The 21,314-nt window shown below is 48.8% G+C and overlaps 1 protein-coding gene across 1 annotated transcript in view; it reads left to right on the top strand.

Annotated features, from left to right (window-relative positions):
• Window positions 1-398: 398 nt before the first annotated feature.
• Window positions 399-21,314, top strand: part of IQGAP3 (IQ motif containing GTPase activating protein 3) — a 46,426-nt gene continuing 25,510 nt past the window's right edge. Inside the window, exons 1-16 of the mRNA XM_030823216.1 lie at window positions 399-465; window positions 3,832-3,919; window positions 6,726-6,882; window positions 7,165-7,242; window positions 8,571-8,647; window positions 9,436-9,503; window positions 9,594-9,707; window positions 9,948-10,126; window positions 10,595-10,673; window positions 11,268-11,431; window positions 12,573-12,660; window positions 14,669-14,832; window positions 16,975-17,132; window positions 19,256-19,377; window positions 19,482-19,645; window positions 20,998-21,088. Of these exons, the coding sequence (XP_030679076.1) occupies window positions 429-465; window positions 3,832-3,919; window positions 6,726-6,882; window positions 7,165-7,242; window positions 8,571-8,647; window positions 9,436-9,503; window positions 9,594-9,707; window positions 9,948-10,126; window positions 10,595-10,673; window positions 11,268-11,431; window positions 12,573-12,660; window positions 14,669-14,832; window positions 16,975-17,132; window positions 19,256-19,377; window positions 19,482-19,645; window positions 20,998-21,088 (1,828 nt within the window). The 5' untranslated portion in view covers window positions 399-428. The remainder of the gene's footprint in view (window positions 466-3,831; window positions 3,920-6,725; window positions 6,883-7,164; window positions 7,243-8,570; window positions 8,648-9,435; window positions 9,504-9,593; window positions 9,708-9,947; window positions 10,127-10,594; window positions 10,674-11,267; window positions 11,432-12,572; window positions 12,661-14,668; window positions 14,833-16,974; window positions 17,133-19,255; window positions 19,378-19,481; window positions 19,646-20,997; window positions 21,089-21,314) is intronic.

A 21,314-nucleotide genomic window follows, 5' to 3' on the forward strand; every position in this document is an offset into this window, starting at 1 on the left:
CAGCAAACTTTTTCAGAGCGTTCATTGCGCTCATACATCTCTGCATTCGCATCACCTAGCTTAGTGCATAGCGCCAAGTAGGCCCACAAGTTAGCCGGACTCGGGAACACATAGGAAGCAGAGTAGGGGTTAATGGGAATACTAGGTGGAAATGACAGAGGCAATGGCAGGGGCAGCAGCTAGAATAAGACTGTTTAGCAGAAAAGGCGCCTGGAAGGAACAAAACGAGGAACTGCTGTAAGGGGAGCAGTACTGCCCCGGCCTGGGGCGCCTCTTCTCCCAGCACCTGGGCTGCCCGCCTCCGCGGCCTGGAACTACAAATCCCAGGATTCTCAGCGGTGTGGACAGGAAGTGTCCTGTCTGGCCGAGCCGACGGTGAGGGGCGGTGGCCCAACGGCGGGAGATTCAAACCTGGAAGAAGGAGGAACATGGAGAGGAGAGCAGCGGGCCCAGGCCGGGCAGCCTGTGAGTGCGGGAAGGATCAGAGAAGGGTCTCGCAGTGGTGCCGCTGGTCGGGGGCTTGGCCGTCCCGGGAGAGATTGGGGCGTGTGTCGGGCGTGGAGCCTGAGGGGCGAGGGCGGTGGGACTTGTTCAGTGGGACGGGAATCCTCAGCCCGGGCGCCGCGGGCCCGAGTGGAACTGTGAGCGGCGCATTGTCCCCTGACTAATGTGCTGCGCTTTAAAGCTTACAAAGAACTTTCTCCCTATTTCCAAGTTCTGGGGTTCCGGAGTCGGGAGAATGTAGGTGATCCTAATGGCTCCTTAAAATTCAGCAGTTACTGCTCGCTACCAAACTTGCCCAGCGCAGCCACCGGACAAGACGCCTCGAGGGATCTGGGGGATTCTTAGGCTTTGAGATGCCGCTTTCAGACAATGCCTGTCAAACAGGGGGCTGAAATTACCCGGGAAGCTTGTTTGAAATGCAGATTCCTGGGACCTGTCCCAGAGCTTCTGTTCCAGAAGGTCTGGTTTGGGGCCCACAATCTGCGTTTATAACAAGCACTGCTGTGCTTCTTTCCTCACCCCAGGTGATTGTGAGGAAAGTAGTCCCTGGGCCACATTTTCAAAGACACTGTTTTAGAGAGAGAGAGACTGGAGTTGGAAGGATGGGTGGGGCAGAAAGGTTCTATCTGATTTTCTGAATGAAAGGAAAACCTGCTCCTTCCACCACTCCCTTCCTTTCTATTAGGATTCAAAGAGCAAAGTCCATGTCCAGTCTTCTGTTAAAGGAAAATTAGTTCCAGACCTGAGAAGGACAGGAAAACTGTTTTTTGGTTTTTTATTTTTTTGAGACAGCATGTGTATGTACAAAATCCCTCCCATCGCCCACAGTTCTCAGTTCATAACTGTGAGGTGATGTCATTCACTTACTGGTTTATTTTCCACGCTTAACAACCAACACTTGTTCCTTGTACACCCCCTTGGAGGAACTGATGGCTTTCCTGTGGTTGGCCAGTGTTTTCAAATCTGTATTTGGAGGGATGTGTGTGTGTGTGTGTGTGTGTGCATGTTTTTTAATTTACTTAACTGCTCATTCAAATAAGCCCTGCCTTTCCCTGAATCATTGCAGAATATGCAATATAAGGAAATAGGATAACAACCGGGAATGACATTAAGTGCTGAGTCAAAGACAGATTGGCTAAGCTCTGCCTTTTTTCAAGCTCTCTGAGTTTATTTTCTTACTGTGTGTGTAGCTTTCTCTTACTCTTTCTGTTTGATTTTGTATTGTGTTTGTATTGTGTTTCTAAGGAGAATAGAGAGAGGGGAGAGAAGGGAGAAGGATTAAGGGAGACTGTAACCAAGGCAAATTATGATTGCTGTCTCACTTGAGGGATTCTGTATTCTTGAGTTTTGGAATCAGTACTCTGTATTTTATTTAGCTTGAAGATTATTTTCCTCCTCGGGTGACCTATACTGAAAAGGATAGTGAAGGTACCTTTGTGATCTTTTAAAATTTTCTTTGTCCTTCTACTTAATCCCAAGTGAGTGGCATATTTCCCTCTGTTGGACTGCCTTTCCCCGTGTTCTGCCTATTTATCCCTTAAGATCTATTTCATAGCTAGGATCCTTTGCTTCCTCTGCTGCTTCCATAGATTTTATTCATGGGCCATAATCATACTTATCACGTTAGATTAATTTATTCAGATGTTTTTCTCTCCTAATAATAATCTTTGGGCGCTGTGGTTCACGCCTGTAATCCCAGCACTTTGGGAGGCCAAGGTGGGAGGATCACTTGAGCCCAGGAGTCCAAGACCAGCCTGGGCAACATGGTGAGACCCAGGCTTAACAAAAAATACAAGAATTAGCCAGACATGGTGGTGCACACCTGTGGTCCCAGCTATTTGGTGTTGGGGGGCTGAGGTGGGAGGTCAAGGCTGCAGTGAGCTGTGATCGCACTACTGCACTCCAGCCCGGGTGACAGAGTGACACCCTGTTTCAAAAACAAAACAAACCCACCAATAACTCCGTTGCCCAGGCTGGAGTGCAGTGGCACGATCATGGCTCACTGCAGCCTAGACCTCCTAGGCTCAGGTGATCCTCCCACCTCAGCCCCACCCCGAGTAGCTGGGACTACAGGTGTGCACCATCACACCAGGCTAATTTTTGTATTTTTTATCAAGACAGGGTCTCACCATGTTGCCCAGGATGGTCTCAAACCTACCTCAGCATCCAGAAGTGCTGGGATTATAGGCATGAGCCACCATGCAGGCTTTTATCTCTGCATTTCTTTTTTTTTTTTTTTTGAGACGGAGTCTCGCTGCTGTCGCCCAGGCTGGAGTGCAGTGGCGCGATCTCGGCTCACTGCAAGCTCCGCCTCCCGGGTTCACGCCATTCTCCTGCCTCAGCCTCCCGAGTAGCTGGGACTACAGGCGCCCGCCACCGCGCCCAGCCAATTTTTTGTATTTTTAGTAGAGACGGGGTTTCACCGTGGTCTCGATCTCCTGACCTCGTGATCCACCTGCCTTGGCCTCCCAAAGTGCTGGGATTACAGGCATGAGCCACCACGCCCGGCCTCTGCATTTCTTAAGAGTAGGGGTCTGCTAGTCCAGTGCCTGGCATAAAGGAGGTACTGACGAATGAATGAATGAATGAATGAGTGAATGATGAATCCTGGTTGGTTCTATTACCTCACCTCTGAGAGAGTAACCAACGAGGATGACACAGGTCCAGTTCTTGGAGAACTCAGTCTAATTAGGGATAAGAAAAGGAGTTAAGTTTCAAGCCAAGGAAGGCTCTGGATGTCCCAGCTGCGAGGTACTGAGGGAAGTTCCATGAGTTGACTTAAGGAGGAAGAGGACAGGAAGATGGCTACAGAGGAAAGAGAAGTAATGCCTCCAGCACAGGAGACTGCCTATTAAAGGGTATCCTGGGAAGAGAAGGAGGGATACATGGGAGATGCTTCAGGTCTCTGAGCAGGGTTGCCTAAACAAGTCTGTAGAGAAGACGTTTCGGCTGGGCGCGGTGGCTCACACCTGTAATCCCAGCACTTTGGGAGGCCAAGGCAGGTGGATCACGAGGTCAGGAGATTGAGACCATCCTGGCTAACATGATGAAACCCCGTTTCTACTAAAAAATACAAAAAATTAGCCGGGCATGGTGGCGGGCACCTGTAGTCCCAGCTACTCGGGAGGCTGATGCAGGAGAATGGCGTGAACCTGGGAGGCGGAGCTTGCAGTGAGCCAAGATCGGGCCACTGCACTCCAGCCTGGGTGACAGAGTGAGACTCCGTCTCAAAAAAAAATAAATAAATAAAAATAACAAAAAAGATGCTTCAGTGCTAAGGCACCTCTAATGCGCTCTTCATTGACCTTATCCCATTTAACTCCTCAGATGAACGCCTCACAGCTGAGGAGATGGATGAGCAGAGGCGGCAGAACGTTGCCTATCAGTACCTGTGCCGGCTGGAGGAGGCCAAGCGGTGAGCAGAGTCTGGGAAGATGGACTCTTTCTGCTCTCCCTTTCTACCACCCCACCCTAGGCATCTGCCCCTAAAGCAAATGCAACAGATCAAGAGTCCATCCTGTGGGAAAGGGCGAGTTGAAATAGCTTTTTAATTTTTTTTTTGAAGCAAATCCCAGTCACATCCTTTTGCCCCCTATATACCGCAATACGTATCTCCAAAATATGTGGACGTTCGCTTATATAACCACAATGCCATTATAATATCCAACTAAATTATTTTAAATCCTTGGAAGATCAATACCCAGGCCATATTCAAATTTTCCTGCTTGTCTTAAAAAAAATCTGTTTTTACAGTTATCTTATTCAAATAAGGATCCAAAAAGTTCACTAATTACATCTGCTTGTATGTCTTCTTTAATCCAGAGCAGCCCATCTCCTTTTTTCAGTTCATTATATTATTGACTTGCTGAAGAAAACTGGGTCATTTTTCCTGAAGAATATCCTACATTTTGTCTCTATTTCTTTTCTTTCTTTCCTTTTGTTTTTTAGAGATGGGTGTCTATTTGCTTTCTTGTGTCATTCAGCTTGTTCCTCTATACCCTGTATTTCCTATAAATGAATGTTGGCTTAATTAGATTTGGGTTCAACATTTTTGACAAGCAACAACAAATCCCATCTCTACAAAAAATACAAATATTAGCCAGGCATGGTGGCATGTGCCCATAGTCCCAGCTACTTGGAGGGCTGAGGAAGGAGGATTGCTTGAACCTGAGAGGTCGGGGAGGCCGCAGTGAGCCAAGATTGCGCCACTGCACTCCATCCTGGATGACAAAGTGAGACTGTGTCTCCAAAAACAAACAGAAAAACCTGGATGGGCGCTGTGGCTCACGCCTGTAATCCCAGCACTTTGGGAGGCCGAGGCGGGCAGATCACCTGGGGCCAGGAGTTTGAGACCAGCCTGGCTGACATGGTGAAATCCTGTTTCTACAAAAAAATACAAAAATTAGCTGGTCGCGGTGGTGCATGCCTGTAATCCCAGCTACTCGGGAGGCTGAGGCAGGAGAATCGCTTGAACCCAGGAGGCAGAGATTGCAGTGAGCCAAGATCATGCCACTGCACTCCAGCCTGGGTGAAAGGGTGAGACTCTGTCTCAAAAAAAAAAAAAACCATTTTTGACAAGAAGTCTTCATTAGTGTTGGTGGTTTTTTTCCCCCACTCAGATCCTTTTACCCCCTATATACTGCACTATATATATCTAAAATATGTGATATTTAACATATGTAAGATACGTGTTCCATATCACATCTTATAGAAAGAATACAATGTCTGCTTTTTCCACTTTTAGTGATGCTAAGTTCAATCTGGGAGTTTAGGTGAAACCAACCTGATTTACGCATCATAAAATTTCCCATTAACTTTTCATCTAATGCCTTCATTCACTGTTGGTCTACATCAGAATTTATTATTTTGCCAAGGGTGTAAAATGACTATTTTCTAGTTCTGTCATTTCTTCCATATTTACTAGCTGAAATCCCAAAGAACATTCTCTCATCATCTTAGGACTATTTGGTTACTCTAAAAGTCAATCTGTACAGGAAAAGCAGGATACATACTTAATTCTTTGCTTTTAATCAACAGGATACTTTTAATGTTCTTAAAGGAAGTCAGTAGGATGGGGCAATCAGGAAAAATCAGGTGTCTAAGGCAGGGAAGCCATGGAACAACGTGTAACTGGCTCTCTTTTTGGAAACAGATACTTTCCAATTAGACCCCAATATGTAGGGAAGTTTGGAGATTCCATCTGAGGAGACTTTAATCTCTCCCTCATACAACCATCAGTAATAATAATACTTTACATTTATATTCAAAGTGTTTTCACATTCATTAGCTCATTTGATCCTAGCAGCTGCCCACTGAAGGAAGTACAGGTGGCATTATCCTCATTTTGCAAATTGTGCGACTGAGGCTCACAGAGGTGAAGTAGGGGAGATGGTTGGAAAGGTGGCCTTCAGACTCCAAGAGCTGTGGTCTTTCTGTCCCTTTGTGCTGCTCCCCTTCCATCAGCCCCACTACTCTCATCATCATTAAAGCTGGGTTATAAGCCATGTAGATCATTCAGGCAGACATGACCTTTCTGCACCCAGGTTCTCAGAGAACAACCCAGAATGAAAGAAGTGAGCACATTCTATTTTGTTTAACAGTCAAAGATGTAACTAGGGCTGGGCGTGGTGGCTCATGCCTGTAATCCCAGCACTTTGGGAGGCCAAGGCAGGTGGATCACCTGAGGTCGGGAGTTTGAGACCAGTCTGACCAACATGGAGAAACCCTATCTCTACTGAAAATACAAAATTAGCTGGGCGTGGTGGTGTGTGCCTGTAATCCCAAATACTTGGGAGGCTGAGGGCAGGAGAATCACTTGAACCCGGGAGGCGGAGGTTGCAGTGAGCCAAGATCGCACCATTGCACTCCAGCCTGGGCAACATGAGTAAGACGCCATCTCAAAAAAAAGAAAAAAAAAAAAAGATGTAACTAGACTGAGTGAGAAGCTATGTAACAGTTAAGCCTCACTGAAGATGGGCAGGTTCAGGATCTGTCAAGGAAGATTTGCTGCGGTGGGTGGGGCTGAGGGTTGGCCAATCCAGATATTTGGGGCAGCCTAGGAGAAGGTGGGAACAGCCAGGCAATGGGCAGAGAGGGGACTTGGAGGTAGAGCAGGAACAGGAAGCAGGGGCCACTTAAAAGGAGGGAGAGAGGGAAGTTCCTGTTAGAATAGATCACTGTGGTCTGCCAGAGTGCGTGAGAAGATGCTCTCATGTTCATAGCTGGATGGAGGCCTGCCTGAAGGAGGAACTTCCTTCCCCGGTGGAGCTGGAGGAGAGCCTTCGGAATGGAGTGCTGCTGGCCAAGCTGGGCCACTGTTTTGCACCCTCCGTGGTTCCCTTGAAGAAGATCTATGATGTGGAGCAGCTGCGGTACCAGGTGGGAGAATTGGACCCCACCTTCTACCTTCTTCCCCTCAAACTATGCCTTCTCAAAGCTGTGAGGGTAGAGTGACCATATAACTTATTGTCCAAATCTGAATAAAAGGGAGTGTTATTAATCTATGTTTCTCTGTCCTGGTAGGGATAGAAAATCCACAGGATGTGGTCCTCTGGTTCCCCTCTGCCCGTCTCTCCTGAATCTTTAAGCTGTAGTCTGGGCTTTACCCATAGGGAGTGCTGAGAACTGTGGAAATAGATTTTCTTTTTCCTTCCCTTTCAGGCAACTGGCTTACATTTCCGTCACACAGACAACATCAACTTTTGGCTATCTGCAATAGCCCACATCGGTCTGCCTTCGGTAATACTGGGCCTGAAGATTGGTATTCATCTTTACTCCTTACCAGCCACCCCCCACAATCCCATGCTTTATCTCCCTGGACCCTTTAGCCCTATTTCCATGTGTCTTCTAAACTAACTTAATCTAAGAAAACAGTTCCTTGTGGCTGTGTGTCTTTGAACCAGGTTATTTTTTCTCTGCCTCCTCTTCCCTGTGGATGAAAGGAGGTGAAGTTTCCCTGGCCTGAGTGGCACGGTTCCCATTATGCAGGGGGTGGGGGGCTGCTACGTCATGCTCGTATTGGCCAGCCCTGTCTTCACCAAGTGTGAAGCAAGGGTATACACATCCCTAGGTGATAGACTTTGAGTTAGAAGCCTAGGTCCAAAACCCCAACTGGACACATGATTTCACTCTTTGAACCTCAATTTGTTACTCGTCTGTAAAATGGGGATAGTGAGCCCTGCCCTGTCTACCTTACAGTGTTGTCAGGAGGATCACATGGTCTGTGTGAACTCCCTTTGTGAACTGTGAAGAGCTATACAAATGAAGGCATGATAGGATTCTACAATGCATGGTTTCTTTCTGCTTTGTTTTTCTTCACTGTAGAAAGGAACTATAAGAGAGGAAACAGCAGTAAAGAAAGACACTTTGATGGGAGGCAGAAGCAATAGAGGTCATGTGTCTTCAGTGGGACTGGAACACGCTAGGTCTCTAAATTTGGCCTTTTATTGTGAATCTAAATGTAACCAAGATATATTGAGGTTAGGCCTCATTACAGTTGTCAGGTGGCATTGAGAAGCCATACCTGGTGCCACTCGGTTCTTAGAAGAGCTCTCATTGATCAGAAGCCGCTGGCTTGGAGACAGGGATAACAGCCTGACACTTTTGTGGTCCTTGGCAATATATGCTTCATTGGGCCCTGCATGGGAGTAGGCCAGCTCTCAGCATACCACGTCTCTGGCAAGGGTCTAAGGTGAGGCATGCAGGTTACTGTAGACATCTGGAAGACAACTGGGGACCTGGTTTTTTGTTGTTGCTGCTGTTATTGTTTTTGGAGGATATGGCTTATATCCTGTAGCCTTGATGGCCTTATCTGGTGTTTGGTTAATTTAGGGCACCCTAGGACTATGTGTCTGTGGCTGAGCCTTGGCTTAGTATGCATCCCCAGTGCCTTTCTTTTATACTAGGCTGACTAGAAATGGTTGGAGGAGACTGACCTAGACACCCCGGGTAACAAGGGAGCACACACCTCAGGTTGGAGAGGAAGACCCATTCCTCGGCACCCCCTCTCCATATTTGGTGCTGCTTAAAGGTTCCCAATGGCAGTAACTGGCTGGTTTCTCCTCTAGACCTTCTTCCCAGAGACCACGGACATCTATGACAAAAAGAACATGCCCCGGGTAGTCTACTGCATCCATGCTCTCAGGTGAGAAACCTCAAATTTTATCATCCAGGTTCCTCTAGGTAGATGCGACCAACAATCAACAGCAACAAACTCAGCAAGAAGGATGAAGGTTAGACCACAGGGAGCACTGCTCAGGAAAGTGAGGTTTCAGATTTACAGAGTTGTGTTTAGATTTTTGTGCATGTCTGTGGGCACATTTATGTATGGCCTGTGTGGGTGAACGGGAAGGACAGGCAGGGTACCAGAGACAGGAAGGTAGCAGGGTAGGGCCTTCAGTTTGTAACTGGGTATAAAGGAATCAGAACAGGACCTACTGAGAGCAACACAGGCAAGCCACTTAGTATGGATGGTGTAGGCTCTTTGGTCCTACTTACAGCCAGCCATCAGCAACCAGTTGGCTAAATCACAGCAAGTGACTGACCGGTTCCTTGTGTTTACCATGCCATCTCTTTCTGGCTTCACTTCCCATGTCCCTTTGTGCCCCTGTGCCTTAGCTCAGCAGGTATCTGCTTGCTGTGCCCTTCCTGTCCTCTGTCTCCATTGAGTGACCTGCTACTGCAATGTGGCCTTCTCTGTGAAGCCTTCCTAATCCCCTCAGACCCCCAACACCATCTTATTTACCTTCTGCAGCCCTTTCCTTGGGCTGATTTATGGTCATATTTCTTTATGTGGGTTGGGGATGACTTGAGAGCAGATGCTGAGTGGTCTTCATCTGTAGGTCCCCATAGTATCTCCTTCAAACCCATCGTGGGCAGAGTATCGAAATGAATAGGCCCCAGTCCTTTCCATTGCCTTCCGTTTTTTCCTAGTCTTTTCCTCTTCCGGCTGGGATTGGCCCCTCAGATACATGATCTATATGGGAAAGTGAAATTCACAGGTAAGCCCAGCTCCTTCCCCGACCACCACAGCCTGGGCAGGGTCTTGGAGGTTCTGGGCCTGATGAAGGGCACCTGTGGCATCATTGCAGCTGAGGAACTCAGCAACATGGCGTCCGAACTGGCCAAATATGGCCTCCAGCTGCCTGCCTTCAGCAAGATCGGGGGCATCCTGGCCAGTGAGCTCTCGGTGGATGAGGCTGCAGGTAAGGACTAGGCTCTGCCCTGCCAGGAGTAGGCTCAGTGCGTATGGGAGGGCTCCAAGCCTCACAGCCATTGGAAGGGTTCTGGCCAGCTCTCATCCACAGATAGGGCCATCAGGCTACCTGGTTTGCCTGGCCCTTGAGGGTGGGAAAAAAGATGACGTTAGAGTGGCCTGCTACTGGTTGCGCTCCAATCTGGGGTTCACTCTGGCCTCCTGACCTTGTTTCCATGCCCCCTCCTAGTCCATGCAGCTGTTCTTGCCATCAATGAAGCAGTGGAGCGAGGGGTGGTGGAGGACACCCTGGCTGCCTTGCAGAATCCCAGTGCTCTTCTGGAGAATCTCCGAGAGCCTCTGGCAGCTGTCTACCAGGAGATGCTGGCCCAGGCCAAGATGGAGAAGGCAGCCAATGCCAGGAACCATGTAAGGAGTAGTCTTGGGTTGCAGGGACTGAAAAGTTGAGTGGCTGGAAAGTCTCAAGTGAAACCAGGACTCCTATCTGTCATATCTCTAGTATCCAAAATTGCTTCTTAGAGAAACCATAATTTATCAGTGATTTTAGAGAAATAGGAAAGGAACTTGGAAGAATGATGAGAATTCCGAAGAGAAGACTGGAGAAGAGGTTCTTGGGGGATGATCTTCAGGGAAGCCTGAGAGGGGTGCTGGAATGTAGAACAGAATGAGATTGGACTGGAGGTTCCAAAGGTTGGTTTGGCTTAATTGTGTCAGTGCCAGGTGTTTTAGACCCCACAATTCCTGAATTCTGAGCAGACTGACCTTTGGCCTTGGGAAGGTCTCCAGAAGAAGAAATAAGTGTAGCCAGGGAGGGAAGAGCAGGACAAGAAGATTGAATTGGGTTTCCCAGGTTCCCTTTCAATGGAGTTTTTGCAGGATGACAGAGAAAGCCAGGACATCTATGACCACTACCTAACTCAGGCTGAAATCCAGGGCAATATCAACCATGTCAACGGTAAGAGAGATCGAGCAGGAGTGGTTTGGGGGTGCCCTCAGGGTAAGCCCCTGCACTGGGAGGTTTGGGGATAGCTTTTCTCAAGCCAGAAAGCCATGTGGTCTCACTTGGGCCAACTCTTGCCTCAGGGAAAGATCAAAGTCCAAGGAGTATGTGCACTGCTTTCTGGCCAACGGTGTCTAGAGGAGAATTAGTCCATGTCTGGGAAGCTTCTGTCTGACTGGAGAACCATAGAGAGGAGCAGCTCTTGATGCCGGGGGGGCAGGGGCATTTGGGCTGGGGTCCTCCCAGAGGGGCAATGTGGAGAATACATGAGGATGGGGGGATCTGGGTAGGAGCCGTGTGAAGGCTCAGGATGGGTGGGCATTTGCCTATTTGGGTGAGGATATCCTTGGGGTCTGGGGTGGTGAAGTGAGAAGGCTGTGAAGTCCAAGCTGAAGAATTTGGGCTGAACCAAATGGGCCCAGGAACCAATGGGGAAATGGTGGGGGTAATTCTGGGCAGGCAAGAAGAGGGCAGATTCCTAGGGCTGGACTAGGGGATTATGAGAGGTGGCTTTCTCACACTGTCCATTATGGAGTTGTTTTTTTTCAGTCCATGGGGCTCTAGAAGTTGTTGATGATGCCCTGGAAAGACAGAGCCCTGAAGCCTTGCTCAAGGCCCTTCAAGACCCTGCCCTGGCCCTGCGAGGGGTGAGGAGAGACTTTGCTGACTGGTACCTGGAGCAACTGAGCTCAGACAGAGAGCAGAAGGCACAGGTTAGCCTCTGTCTATTACCTGCCACCCCCTCTATGTGACTATAGGATAGGAGAGGGCGTCTTACTCAAGGATCACCACTGTTGGTCCTTTGTATTCTGTAAGTGCTGACTACGTGTTTAAATGGTTAAATCACCCCAAGGCCTAGTAGACCAGATTGATCAGCTTCTGTCCCTGAGAGTCCCCCAGGCTGACCAAGAGGAACCCAAGGACAGTCCCATAGGCAGTAATGTGCTCCCCCATTGTTGAACTGGTGCCTCCACTTAGCAATCTTTTAACGTAGTTGACTTTTCCCCTGACACTATTCGTGTTGTCTATGTTGTTATTTTAGATGCTTGCTGAGCAAGAAAGGTTAAAGATTAGTTAATAGGGCTGGGCACCGTGGCTCACACCTGTAATCCCAGCACATTGGGAGGCTGACGTGGGTGGATCATTTGACGTCAGGAGTTTGAGACCAGCCTGGCCAATATAGTGAAACCCTGTCTCTACTAAAAATACAAAAATTAGCCGGTGTGGTGGCACGCGCTTGTAATCCCAGCTACTTAGAAGGCTTCGGCCGGGCGCGGTGGCTCACGCTTGTAATCCCAGCACTTTGGGAGGCCGAGGCGGGCGGATCGCGAGGTCAGGAGATCGAGACCACAGTGAAACCCCGTCTCTACTAAAAATACAAAAAAAAATTAGCCGGGCGTGGTGGCGGGCGCCTGTAGTCCCAGCTACTCGGAGAGGCTGAGGCAGGAGAATGGCATGAACCTGGGAGGCGGAGATTGCAGTGAGCCGAGATTGCGCCAATGCACTCCAGCCTGGGCGACAGATCGAGACTCTGTCTCAAAAAAAAAAAAAAAAAAAAAAAAAGAAGGCTTCGGCAGAGAATCTCTTGAACCCAGGAGGCAGACGTTGCCATGAGCTGAGATTGTGCCACTGCACTCCAGCCTGGGCGACAGAGCAAGACTCCATCTTAAAAAAAAAAAAAAAAAAAAAAAAAAAAAAAAAAGGGTTAATAGGGATGAGTGAGCTAGCCTGAAGGGGATAGGTAGGATTGAGGGTAGATGGCTGGGTAGACCTGGGAGCTCATGCTGGCAACTCGTAAAACATGGTCATGGCCCCAGAAGGACTCCATTCTACTGCATCTCTTCCCTCTCTTAGGAGCTGGGCCTGGTGGAGCTTCTGGAAAAGGAGGAAGTCCAGGCTGGTGTGGCTGCAGCCAACACAAAGGGTGATCAGGAACAAGCCAGTAAGTCTTCTGCAGGTCTGAGGTCTGCTCTGTGCGTATCTCTGGCTCTTTGAAGAGTATCCCACCTCTTTGCTGGCTTCTGTATTGGGCAGTACACACTGCTGCTGTTTCCAGCCTGGCTAGGAACTTCTCCCCTCACATAATCTGCTCTATTCCTGCTGCCTGGGGGGACACTACAGATAAATTCATTAAGGCCTTAGAGATAATGACATGCCAATACTGCACTGGGCTGTTCTCCTGGGGCAGGCAGTTTTCTTCCAGGCAGTTTGCCTGTAATTTTGACAGTTTCAACCTGCTTAAATTACTTTGGCTTCTGAAATGTAGTAATTTTCCAGAATATGAGCAAAAAACTCAACTTCTCAGTTTCCCTTAAAAACATTATGTACAAATGTAATTTCTTTTTTGTTTGTTTTTGTTTTTGTTTCAGACAGAGGCTCACTCTGTTGCCCAGGCTGGAGTGCAGTGGCACAATCTTGGCTCACTGCAACCTCCACCTCCTGGGTTCAAATGATTCTCTTGCCTCAGCCTCCCAAGTAGCTGGGTTGACAGGCACCTGCCACCATGGCAGGCTAATTTTGGTATTTTTAGTAGAGGTAGGGTTCTTCGTGTTGGCCAGGTGGGTTTCAAACTCCTGGCCTCAAGTGATCTGCCTACCTTGGCCTCCCAAAGTGCTGGGGATTACAGGTGTGAGTCACTGACCAGCCACAAATGTAATTATTTATTACAAGAATGTGAGTTAGTAATTGTCTTCCTCCAAGAGATCTATCTGCACTGCAAGTATGAAGAGAAACAGTGCTGAGGCAAAATGCAGTAGCCTGTGGACACTAGACCTGTTACAGCTGCTTGCCTTAGTCTGGACTTGCTGTCAGGTTTAGAGGTTGCTCAGTAACCATTTACCTTTGTCTAAGAGAGCTTTCTGACATTCACTAGCTTTCAGTAGCCCCCAGGCCACTCCTGACTGGCTGCTTTCCTAATCCACTCAGTTCATTCCCCGATTGCTGCTGCCAGAGTAATCTCTGAAGCACAGATCTGATCTTATCTCCCTTGTTGAACATCCTCAGACCTTCATGGGTTCTTCCATTATCTAGCCCACACTTTAGTCCTATCTCCTTGTCCTGGCAGATAAGACCTTTCCAGAGTTCATCCCCAGCTCTTCTGTTCACATTCCATCCAATTCAGCCGAGCAAATGATCTATTCTTCCTAGATTGCCCTCCAGCCTTTCCCATCACTGGCTTCTGGTCCTCTGGGTTACATTTCTCCCACATTCTCACCTGTTGATGAGCAGGTGAAAACATTCTCCAGAGCTGTCTCCAAGGCTTCCTCCTCTGTGAAGTCTTCTGCTCTCTCCCAGGCAGAATCCCTTCTCCCCTGCTCTGCCATGGCATTGTGTGGGGGTGGGGGGAGGTGGACTTCTAACTTGACATTGACAGCAGTGCACTGTAGGTACTTTGGTATCCTTAGTTCTTCCCAGTAGATTGTGCTCTCCTTGATGTCAGTGCCCGTATCTGCTTGGCATTTTGTAAACCACAGAGTTTGTAAACTCAGACTACATTGAGGCACCACAGCCCCTTTTAAGCTTACTACTGCCCTTTGCAGCAAACGGCTCCACCTTGGAGCTGGTTCCTTATTCCTCTCTGCTGTCATCAAGCCTTGGTCCCTAGAGCCCCCTGACTAACCTCATCTTAGTTATGCTCCATAGCCACCTGTCAATCTTGTGCTCACCACCTTAGGAACTCACCCTCTGCCATGACAGCCACTCTGTGTTACATGCTGAGCTACTCAATTTCTAGGCCTGACAAATTGCTTCTTACAGAGCCTCTTCTTAAAGCAACCCAGCCACATTTCTTCCTGAACATTTAGAAATGCATTTTAAACCTAGCAGATTTTTGAGAGCAGTTGCAAAGCCATTTCCCCACCAAGATCCCCCGGCGGAGCCTAGTTGGTCAGGACAGTGGAGATGCCACTGAATGCCCAGCCAGTACAACCTGTTGCTCTCCTCCCTTGCAGTGCTCCACGCTGTGCAGCGGATTAACAAAGCCATCCGGAGGGGAGTGGCGGCTGACACTGTGAAGGAGCTGATGTGCCCTGAGGCCCAGCTGCCTCCAGTGTACCCTGTTGCGTCGGCTATGTACCAGCAGGAGCTGACAGTGCTCCAGCGGCAGCAGCAGGGGGTAAGCACCAGAAATGTAGGTCTAGCTCTGCGGTCCCCATGCAGCTGGAGGGATCAGGACAGGCAGCCCAGGCCACCCTCTTGTGAGTGCGATATGAGATGCTGGCACGAGATTAGGATGGGGAAAGAACTACCATCCCTGCCTTACTGAGCATATTTTAATAGCCAATACCTTGAGCAAACACTGCTTTACATACTCATTTAATCCTTAAAAGGACACTATGAGGGAGGCATTCTATTTTAGAGATGGGGAAACTGAGATGCAGAGGTTAAGTCACTTGCCCAACACAGCTGTGAGTGCCAGTACTGGGAGTGGATGCAGAAGCCCATGCTTTGAAGCACTTCACTGTCCCACCTCATCCCAATTCATACTTCTTCTCTGACAGTAAAGTGACAGGGCTCTCACTTAGGGACTTTCAGTCTGTTGGAGGAGTTAGAATACACCTGAGGGTCCAAATAGAGACACAGGGAGAGAAGAGCAGATGACATAGGTGGAAGAAGTCTTCAGACCAAGGAAATGGAGGAAGCAGAGCTGGGAAGGCTTCCTGGAAGAGAATCAATAGAGAACTACACCCACAGCAGGTGTTTATAGAGCATCTACTCCCAGCATGACTTAGATACAGGCTCAGCCCTCAGGAAAGGCACAGTCTCAACATAGGAATGACTACAAGGAAGCATAAAATAAGTACTAAGAAGTAAAGCATTGTGACTAAAGTTGTGGACTTTTGAGCCAGGCTGCATGAGTTCAAATCTGGCTCTGCTAGTTCTTAGCTATGTGACATTGGGCAAGTTAATTACTTTCTCTGCTGCTCAGTTTCTTTGAATATGAAATGGGAACAATAATATATTTACCTCAGGCTATAGGATTAAATAAGGTAACATATTTGCTTAGAGAAGAACCTAAGAGAAGAAAGTAAGAACCTTAGAGAAGAAAGTAAACTTTAGCTATTAACATTATTGTTGTTGATATTCACAACATTCTGTTAGGAGAAAATAGGAAGGGGGCTGGGTGTGCGGGTTCACAACTATAATCCCAGCACTTTGGGAGGTCCAGGCAGGCAGATCACTTGAGGCCAGGAGTTTGAGACCAGCCTGGCCAACATGGTGAAACCCATCTCTACTGAAAATACAAAAATTAGCCAGGTGTGGTGGTGGCACATGCCTGAAATCCCAGCTACTCCAGAGGCTGAGGCTCAGAGATCACTTGAACCCGGGAGAGCCAAGATTGTGCCACTGCACTCCAGCCTGGGCCACAGAATGAGACTCTATCTCAAAAAAAAAAGAGAAGAAAATAGAAAGGGTGTTCTAGACAGAGGGCACAGCATAAGCAGATGTTTGAAAAGCAGAAGAAGGACAGGGCAGGGAAATGGGGCTGGGGCTTCTTGGGTGTGCGGTACAGTGCAGTGTGGAGGCGACCACTCCATTTTCATCTCTGTATACCCAGGGCCTAGTGCAGTTCAATTTTTTTTTTTTTATTTTAAGACAGGGTCTGGCTCTGTCACCCAGGCTAGAGTGCAGTGGCGTGATCTTGGCTTATTGCAACCTCCACCTCCTGGGTTTAAGCAATCCTCCTGCCTCAGTCTCCCGAGTAGCTGGGACGACAGGTACGCGCCACCATGCTCAGCTAATTTTTGTATTTTTAGTAAAGACAGGACTTTGCCATGTTGGCCAGGCTGGTCTCAAACTCCTGAGCTCAAGCGATCTGCCCACCTTGGCCTCCAAAGTGCTAGGATTACAGGTGTGAGCCACTGCACCCGGCTAATACAGTTCTTGATATGCAGTAGGGACGAATGGGAGCTGGTAGAGCTTACTTGTTAAGTGTGGGCTTTGAAATCAGACAGCTAGTTTTGACTTACATTATTGGTCGTGGGCCCATCCATGAAATGGGGATATTAATGGTACTATGTTTCTATTGTCGGCTTATTATGAAAATTAAATGATAATGTGTGTGAAGTACTTATAATTGAGCACATAGTAAGTATTCTCAAGTGTTTTGTATGATGATTATTAGTGAGTGAATCAGGCCACTGGGGTTTTGGGATACAGACTCTGGGATATTCAAGAACCTTGGGGGCAGGATGGCGAATAGGCCTTTAGACCCTTCACCTGCCCACTTGGGAATTGGCCTTCCCACCCATTGTAGGAGCTTGGCCAGGAGGAGCTCTTCGTGGCTGTGGAGATGCTCTCAGCTGTGGTCCTGATTAACCGGGCCCTGGAGGCCCGGGATGCCAGTGGCTTCTGGAGCAGCCTGGTGAACCCTGCCACAGGCCTGGCTGAGGTGGAAGGAGAAAATGCCCAGCGGTGAGAAAGGCTTAGCCACACATTGGGAGTGAGGGATGGGGGAATGCAGCCAAGACTCAGCACTCTTCTGTTGGAGACTTGCCTTGTACATGATGTCCCATTCTTGGGCCCAGGCCCACCCTCTGGGTCTGTTCACAGTTCCTTGGCCTGTGTTTCTTCCTGGGAGTGGATGGGGTCACAGTCATTCCTCTTTTCTTCATTGATTCATTCTTTCCTAGCAGATGTTTGAGTACTGACCCATGTGCCAGATATTACTCTAGGTGCTGGGAAACAGCAGTGAACAAAACACTCTGCTCTTGTCAAACTTACATGCTAGTAAAGGGAGACAGATGATTAGAAAAGAAGATGAGGTGGCTGGGCGCAGTGGCTCATGCCTGTAATCCCAGCACTTTGGGAGGCCGAGGCGGGAGGATCACTTGATGTCGGGAGTTTGAGACCAGCCTGACCAACAAGGAGAAACCCCATCTCCACTAAAAATACAAAATTAGCCGGGCGTAGTGGCGCATGCCTGTAATCCCAGCTACTGTGGAAGCTGAGGCAGGAGAATGACTTGAACCCGGGAGGTGGAGGTTGTGTTGAGCCAAGATCATGCCATTGCACTCCAGCCTGGGCAACAAGAGTGAAAGTCCATCTCAAAAAAAAAAAAATAAGAAAGAAAAGAAAAAGAGGCGTAGAGAAAAATAAAATAGGGCAAAGTGGGTAACGGGTAGAGACATAGTAGGGACAGTTTTTCTGTTTTACATAATGTAGACCTCTTTGCTGAGGAGGTCATTTTGAAAGAGACCTAAAGGGCATAAATGATTGCCATGAGGCTATCTGGGGCAGAGGCCTTGAGAAAGCAATGTGCATGGTGTGTTCAAAGAACACCAGGAAGCCAGTGTGGTGGAGTGAAGTAAGGAAGAAAGAAGAGTGGGAGATGAAGACCAAGTAGCCGAGGCCAGACCATGTAGGACTCTGGTTTTTACTCTGAGTGAGGAAGGAAGCCATGGGAGGGTTTTGAGCCAGGAGGGAGTTGATCTGACCTACTTCGTTTTTTTATTTTTAGAGACAGGGTCTTGCTCTGTCACCCAGGCTGGAGTGCAGTGGTGCAATCACAGCTCAGGGTCTTGCTCTGTCACCCAGGCTGGAGTGCAGTGATGCAATCACAGCTCAGGGCCTTGCTCTGTCACCCAGGCTGGAGTGTGTGGTGCAATCACAGCTCACTGCATCCCTGAACTCCTGGGCTCAAGTGATCCTCCCGACTTAGCCTCCCAAGTAGCTAGGACTACAAGCACATGCCACCATGCCTGGCTAATTTTTTAATTTTTTGTAGAGATAGGATCTCTCTACGTTGCCCAGGCTGGTCTTGAACTCCTGGGCTCAAACTATCCTCCCATCTTGGCCTCCCAAAGTGTTGGAATTACAGGCGTGAGCCACCGCGCCCAGCGATCTGATCTACTTAACAGGATCTTTCTGGCTGCTCTGCTGAGAATTGACTGCAGGAGTACAAGGGGAAAGCAGGGAGACCTGTTAGACAGCTATTGGAGTAATCCAGGCAAGAGATGATGGGGGCTTGGCCTTGGGCGGTAGTGGAGATGGGGAAAAGGAGTCAGATTTTGGATACATTTTGAAAGCAAACTGACAGGATTTGGTCATATAATAGATATGGGGTAGAAGAGAGAACAGAATTAGGTATGACTCCAAGATTCGGAGCAAGATGGGAGAGACAGTGGGACACACAGGTTAAGCAGGGGAATCAGTTCAGATGTGAGCTGTTGGGTTTGAGGTGCTTGTTAGACATTTACTTGGAAATCACAAGGAGCTGGCTGGGATAAATGAATGGGCTGGAGGTGTGCTTTCGGGAGCATATGGTGTTAAAGTCATGAGATTGGGTGAGATCACCTACGATGTAAGTATGGAGAGAGAAGAGGTCTGAAGACTGAAGATTGGGATGCTCCCATGTTTAGATGTCAGGGAGGAACCAGAAGAGGTGTCTCAGAAAGAACAGCCTGTGAGGCAAGAAGAGAACTAAAAGAGTGTGGTGTCCTGGAGGTCAAGTGAGGAAAATCGTTCAACTGTTTCCCCTGACTTCTGGCTGATAATTCACATGCTACTCACCTCTCTGCCCTTCACCCCACTGCCAGTTACTTCGATGCCCTGCTGAAATTGCGACAGGAGCGTGGGACGGGTGAGGACTTCCTGAGCTGGAATGACCTGCAGGCCACTGTGAGCCAGGTCAATGCACAGGCCCAGGAAGAGACCGACCGTAAGTATAGTTTGGAGCTGGGTGGAGATGGCCCAACTTAGGCAGTCCTGTCCCTTAGCCATAAGTCTAGGGGCCCCCCGCCCACCTAGATCTCTCTTTCTTAGGGGTCCTCGCAGTCAGCCTCATTAATGAGGCTCTGGACAAAGGCAGCCCTGAGAAGACTCTGTCTGCCCTACTGCTTCCTGCAGCTGGCCTAGATGATGTCAGCCTCCCTGTTGCCCCTCGGTACCATCTCCTCCTTGTGGCAGCCAAAAGGCAGAAGGCCCAGGTGAAGTTAGGGCTGGCTGGGTTGGTCATCAGAGCAGGAAGAACATTCTCTGTGGGTTGCACTGTACCCAGTCTGGCAGAGCTCTATTCTGATGGACACAATGGCTTCTGGGTGGGGGTGAGGGGAGCGTTCCAATCTGGTAAAGAAGGATGGCCCCGTTGCCAGGGCAGTGGGCAGTCCATGGGAAGAGCACAGACCTGGGAACCAGAGAACCAGGCTGAATTTCCCACTCTGACCCTTAGTGACCATGTGACCTTGAGCAAATCCCTTGATATCTCTGAGCTCTATTTACTCATCTGTAAAGTACTGCCTACCCTGGTCCTACCCAGCTCCCAGAATGAGGGTGAAAATCAACTGAATTGACAAATGGGGCAGGGTTCTGAATCTGAAATGCCCTGAGTATATTGCAGTAGAGAGTGGTTGAGAGCTCAGGCTCCTGGGCCAGACTACTGGAGCCTGCGTCCTGGAAGCTTGACCCTGCACGTGTTACTTAACCTCTCTGTACCTCTGTTTCATCACCTAGAAGCTTGTGGCAGTAAAGAGCGTATCTCATAGTTATGGGGTGTAAGTGAGATAATATGACAGTAGTACTAGCTAACATCTATTGAGTCCTCACTCTGTGCCAAGCATCGTTTTATGTGCTTTACAAGTATTAATGCATAAGAAAGTGCTTTAGAATACTGCCTGGCACATAGTCAGTACTCAATAAAATGTTAGTTTACAAAGTCTATTATTAATGAGGAGAGTTGGGAAGGAGTAGAATCTGGGGTTTTGTGAGGCAAGGAAGAGTTCAAGCCTTTATCAGTCTGACAGTGTGGCAGGCATGGGCTTACTTGACCTGTGGGCTCATGTAATCTTCCCACTACCTTCTCAGGTAGAGGAGTGCGGAGCAAGAAAAGGAAAGAGAAGGTAAAGGTCAGGGTCAGGATTGGCCTGAGAAGGTGTGCAATGAGGCATGGCGAGTGGGGTGTGGGGGCAGGTAGTTGGAGCCTCCAGTGTGGGCTATCCCTGGACATGGTTGAGGCACAAGAGCAGGGAATTGAGCTATTGAGAAGGTGGTGGATGCTGAGGGTTTAAGGAGCTATGCAGAGCCTCTGTGGTTCTGGAGGTGCTGTGGCCAAGCCAAGTAGACCTGAAAGCCCAGTAAGAAAAGAGAGCCTCCTGAGCCTGGCCGCATCCCAGGGAACCACATGCAACACATGCCCACACACAGGGCAGAGAGCTGAGTGGAGATTGCTGTCCCTGTGGCTCCCAATGCCTGCCTGCAGTTTGGTTCCCTTGGGCATCTTGGCCTGGGAACCTAGAGAGACTAGCTTGGGGTCTCATCTTTTTTTCCTCCCTCAATCTGCCAGGTGACAGGGGATCCTGGAGCTGTGCTGTGGCTTGAGGAGATCCGCCAGGGAGTGGTCAGAGCCAACCAGGACACTAATACAGCTCAGAGAAGTAAATGGACTGGGTGGGGGACCCTGGGAGGGGAGGGATGGTGATGTGGGCTCAGCAGCAGCCCAGATAATCAGGCAGCCTCCCTGGTCACCTCCCTCTCCCTTCAACCTCTGTGGGGAGGCAGGCCAGAGTCAGAGCAGGAGGGCTGCTATTCAGACTGCAGGATGGATTTCCTGGCAGTCAGCGGGGCAGGAAATTCTCAGGAGGTGAGAATCCATAGTTCACC

Source organism: Nomascus leucogenys, chromosome 12, assembly GCF_006542625.1.
Source record: "Nomascus leucogenys isolate Asia chromosome 12, Asia_NLE_v1, whole genome shotgun sequence".
Classification (NCBI taxonomy): Eukaryota; Metazoa; Chordata; class Mammalia; order Primates; family Hylobatidae; genus Nomascus; species Nomascus leucogenys.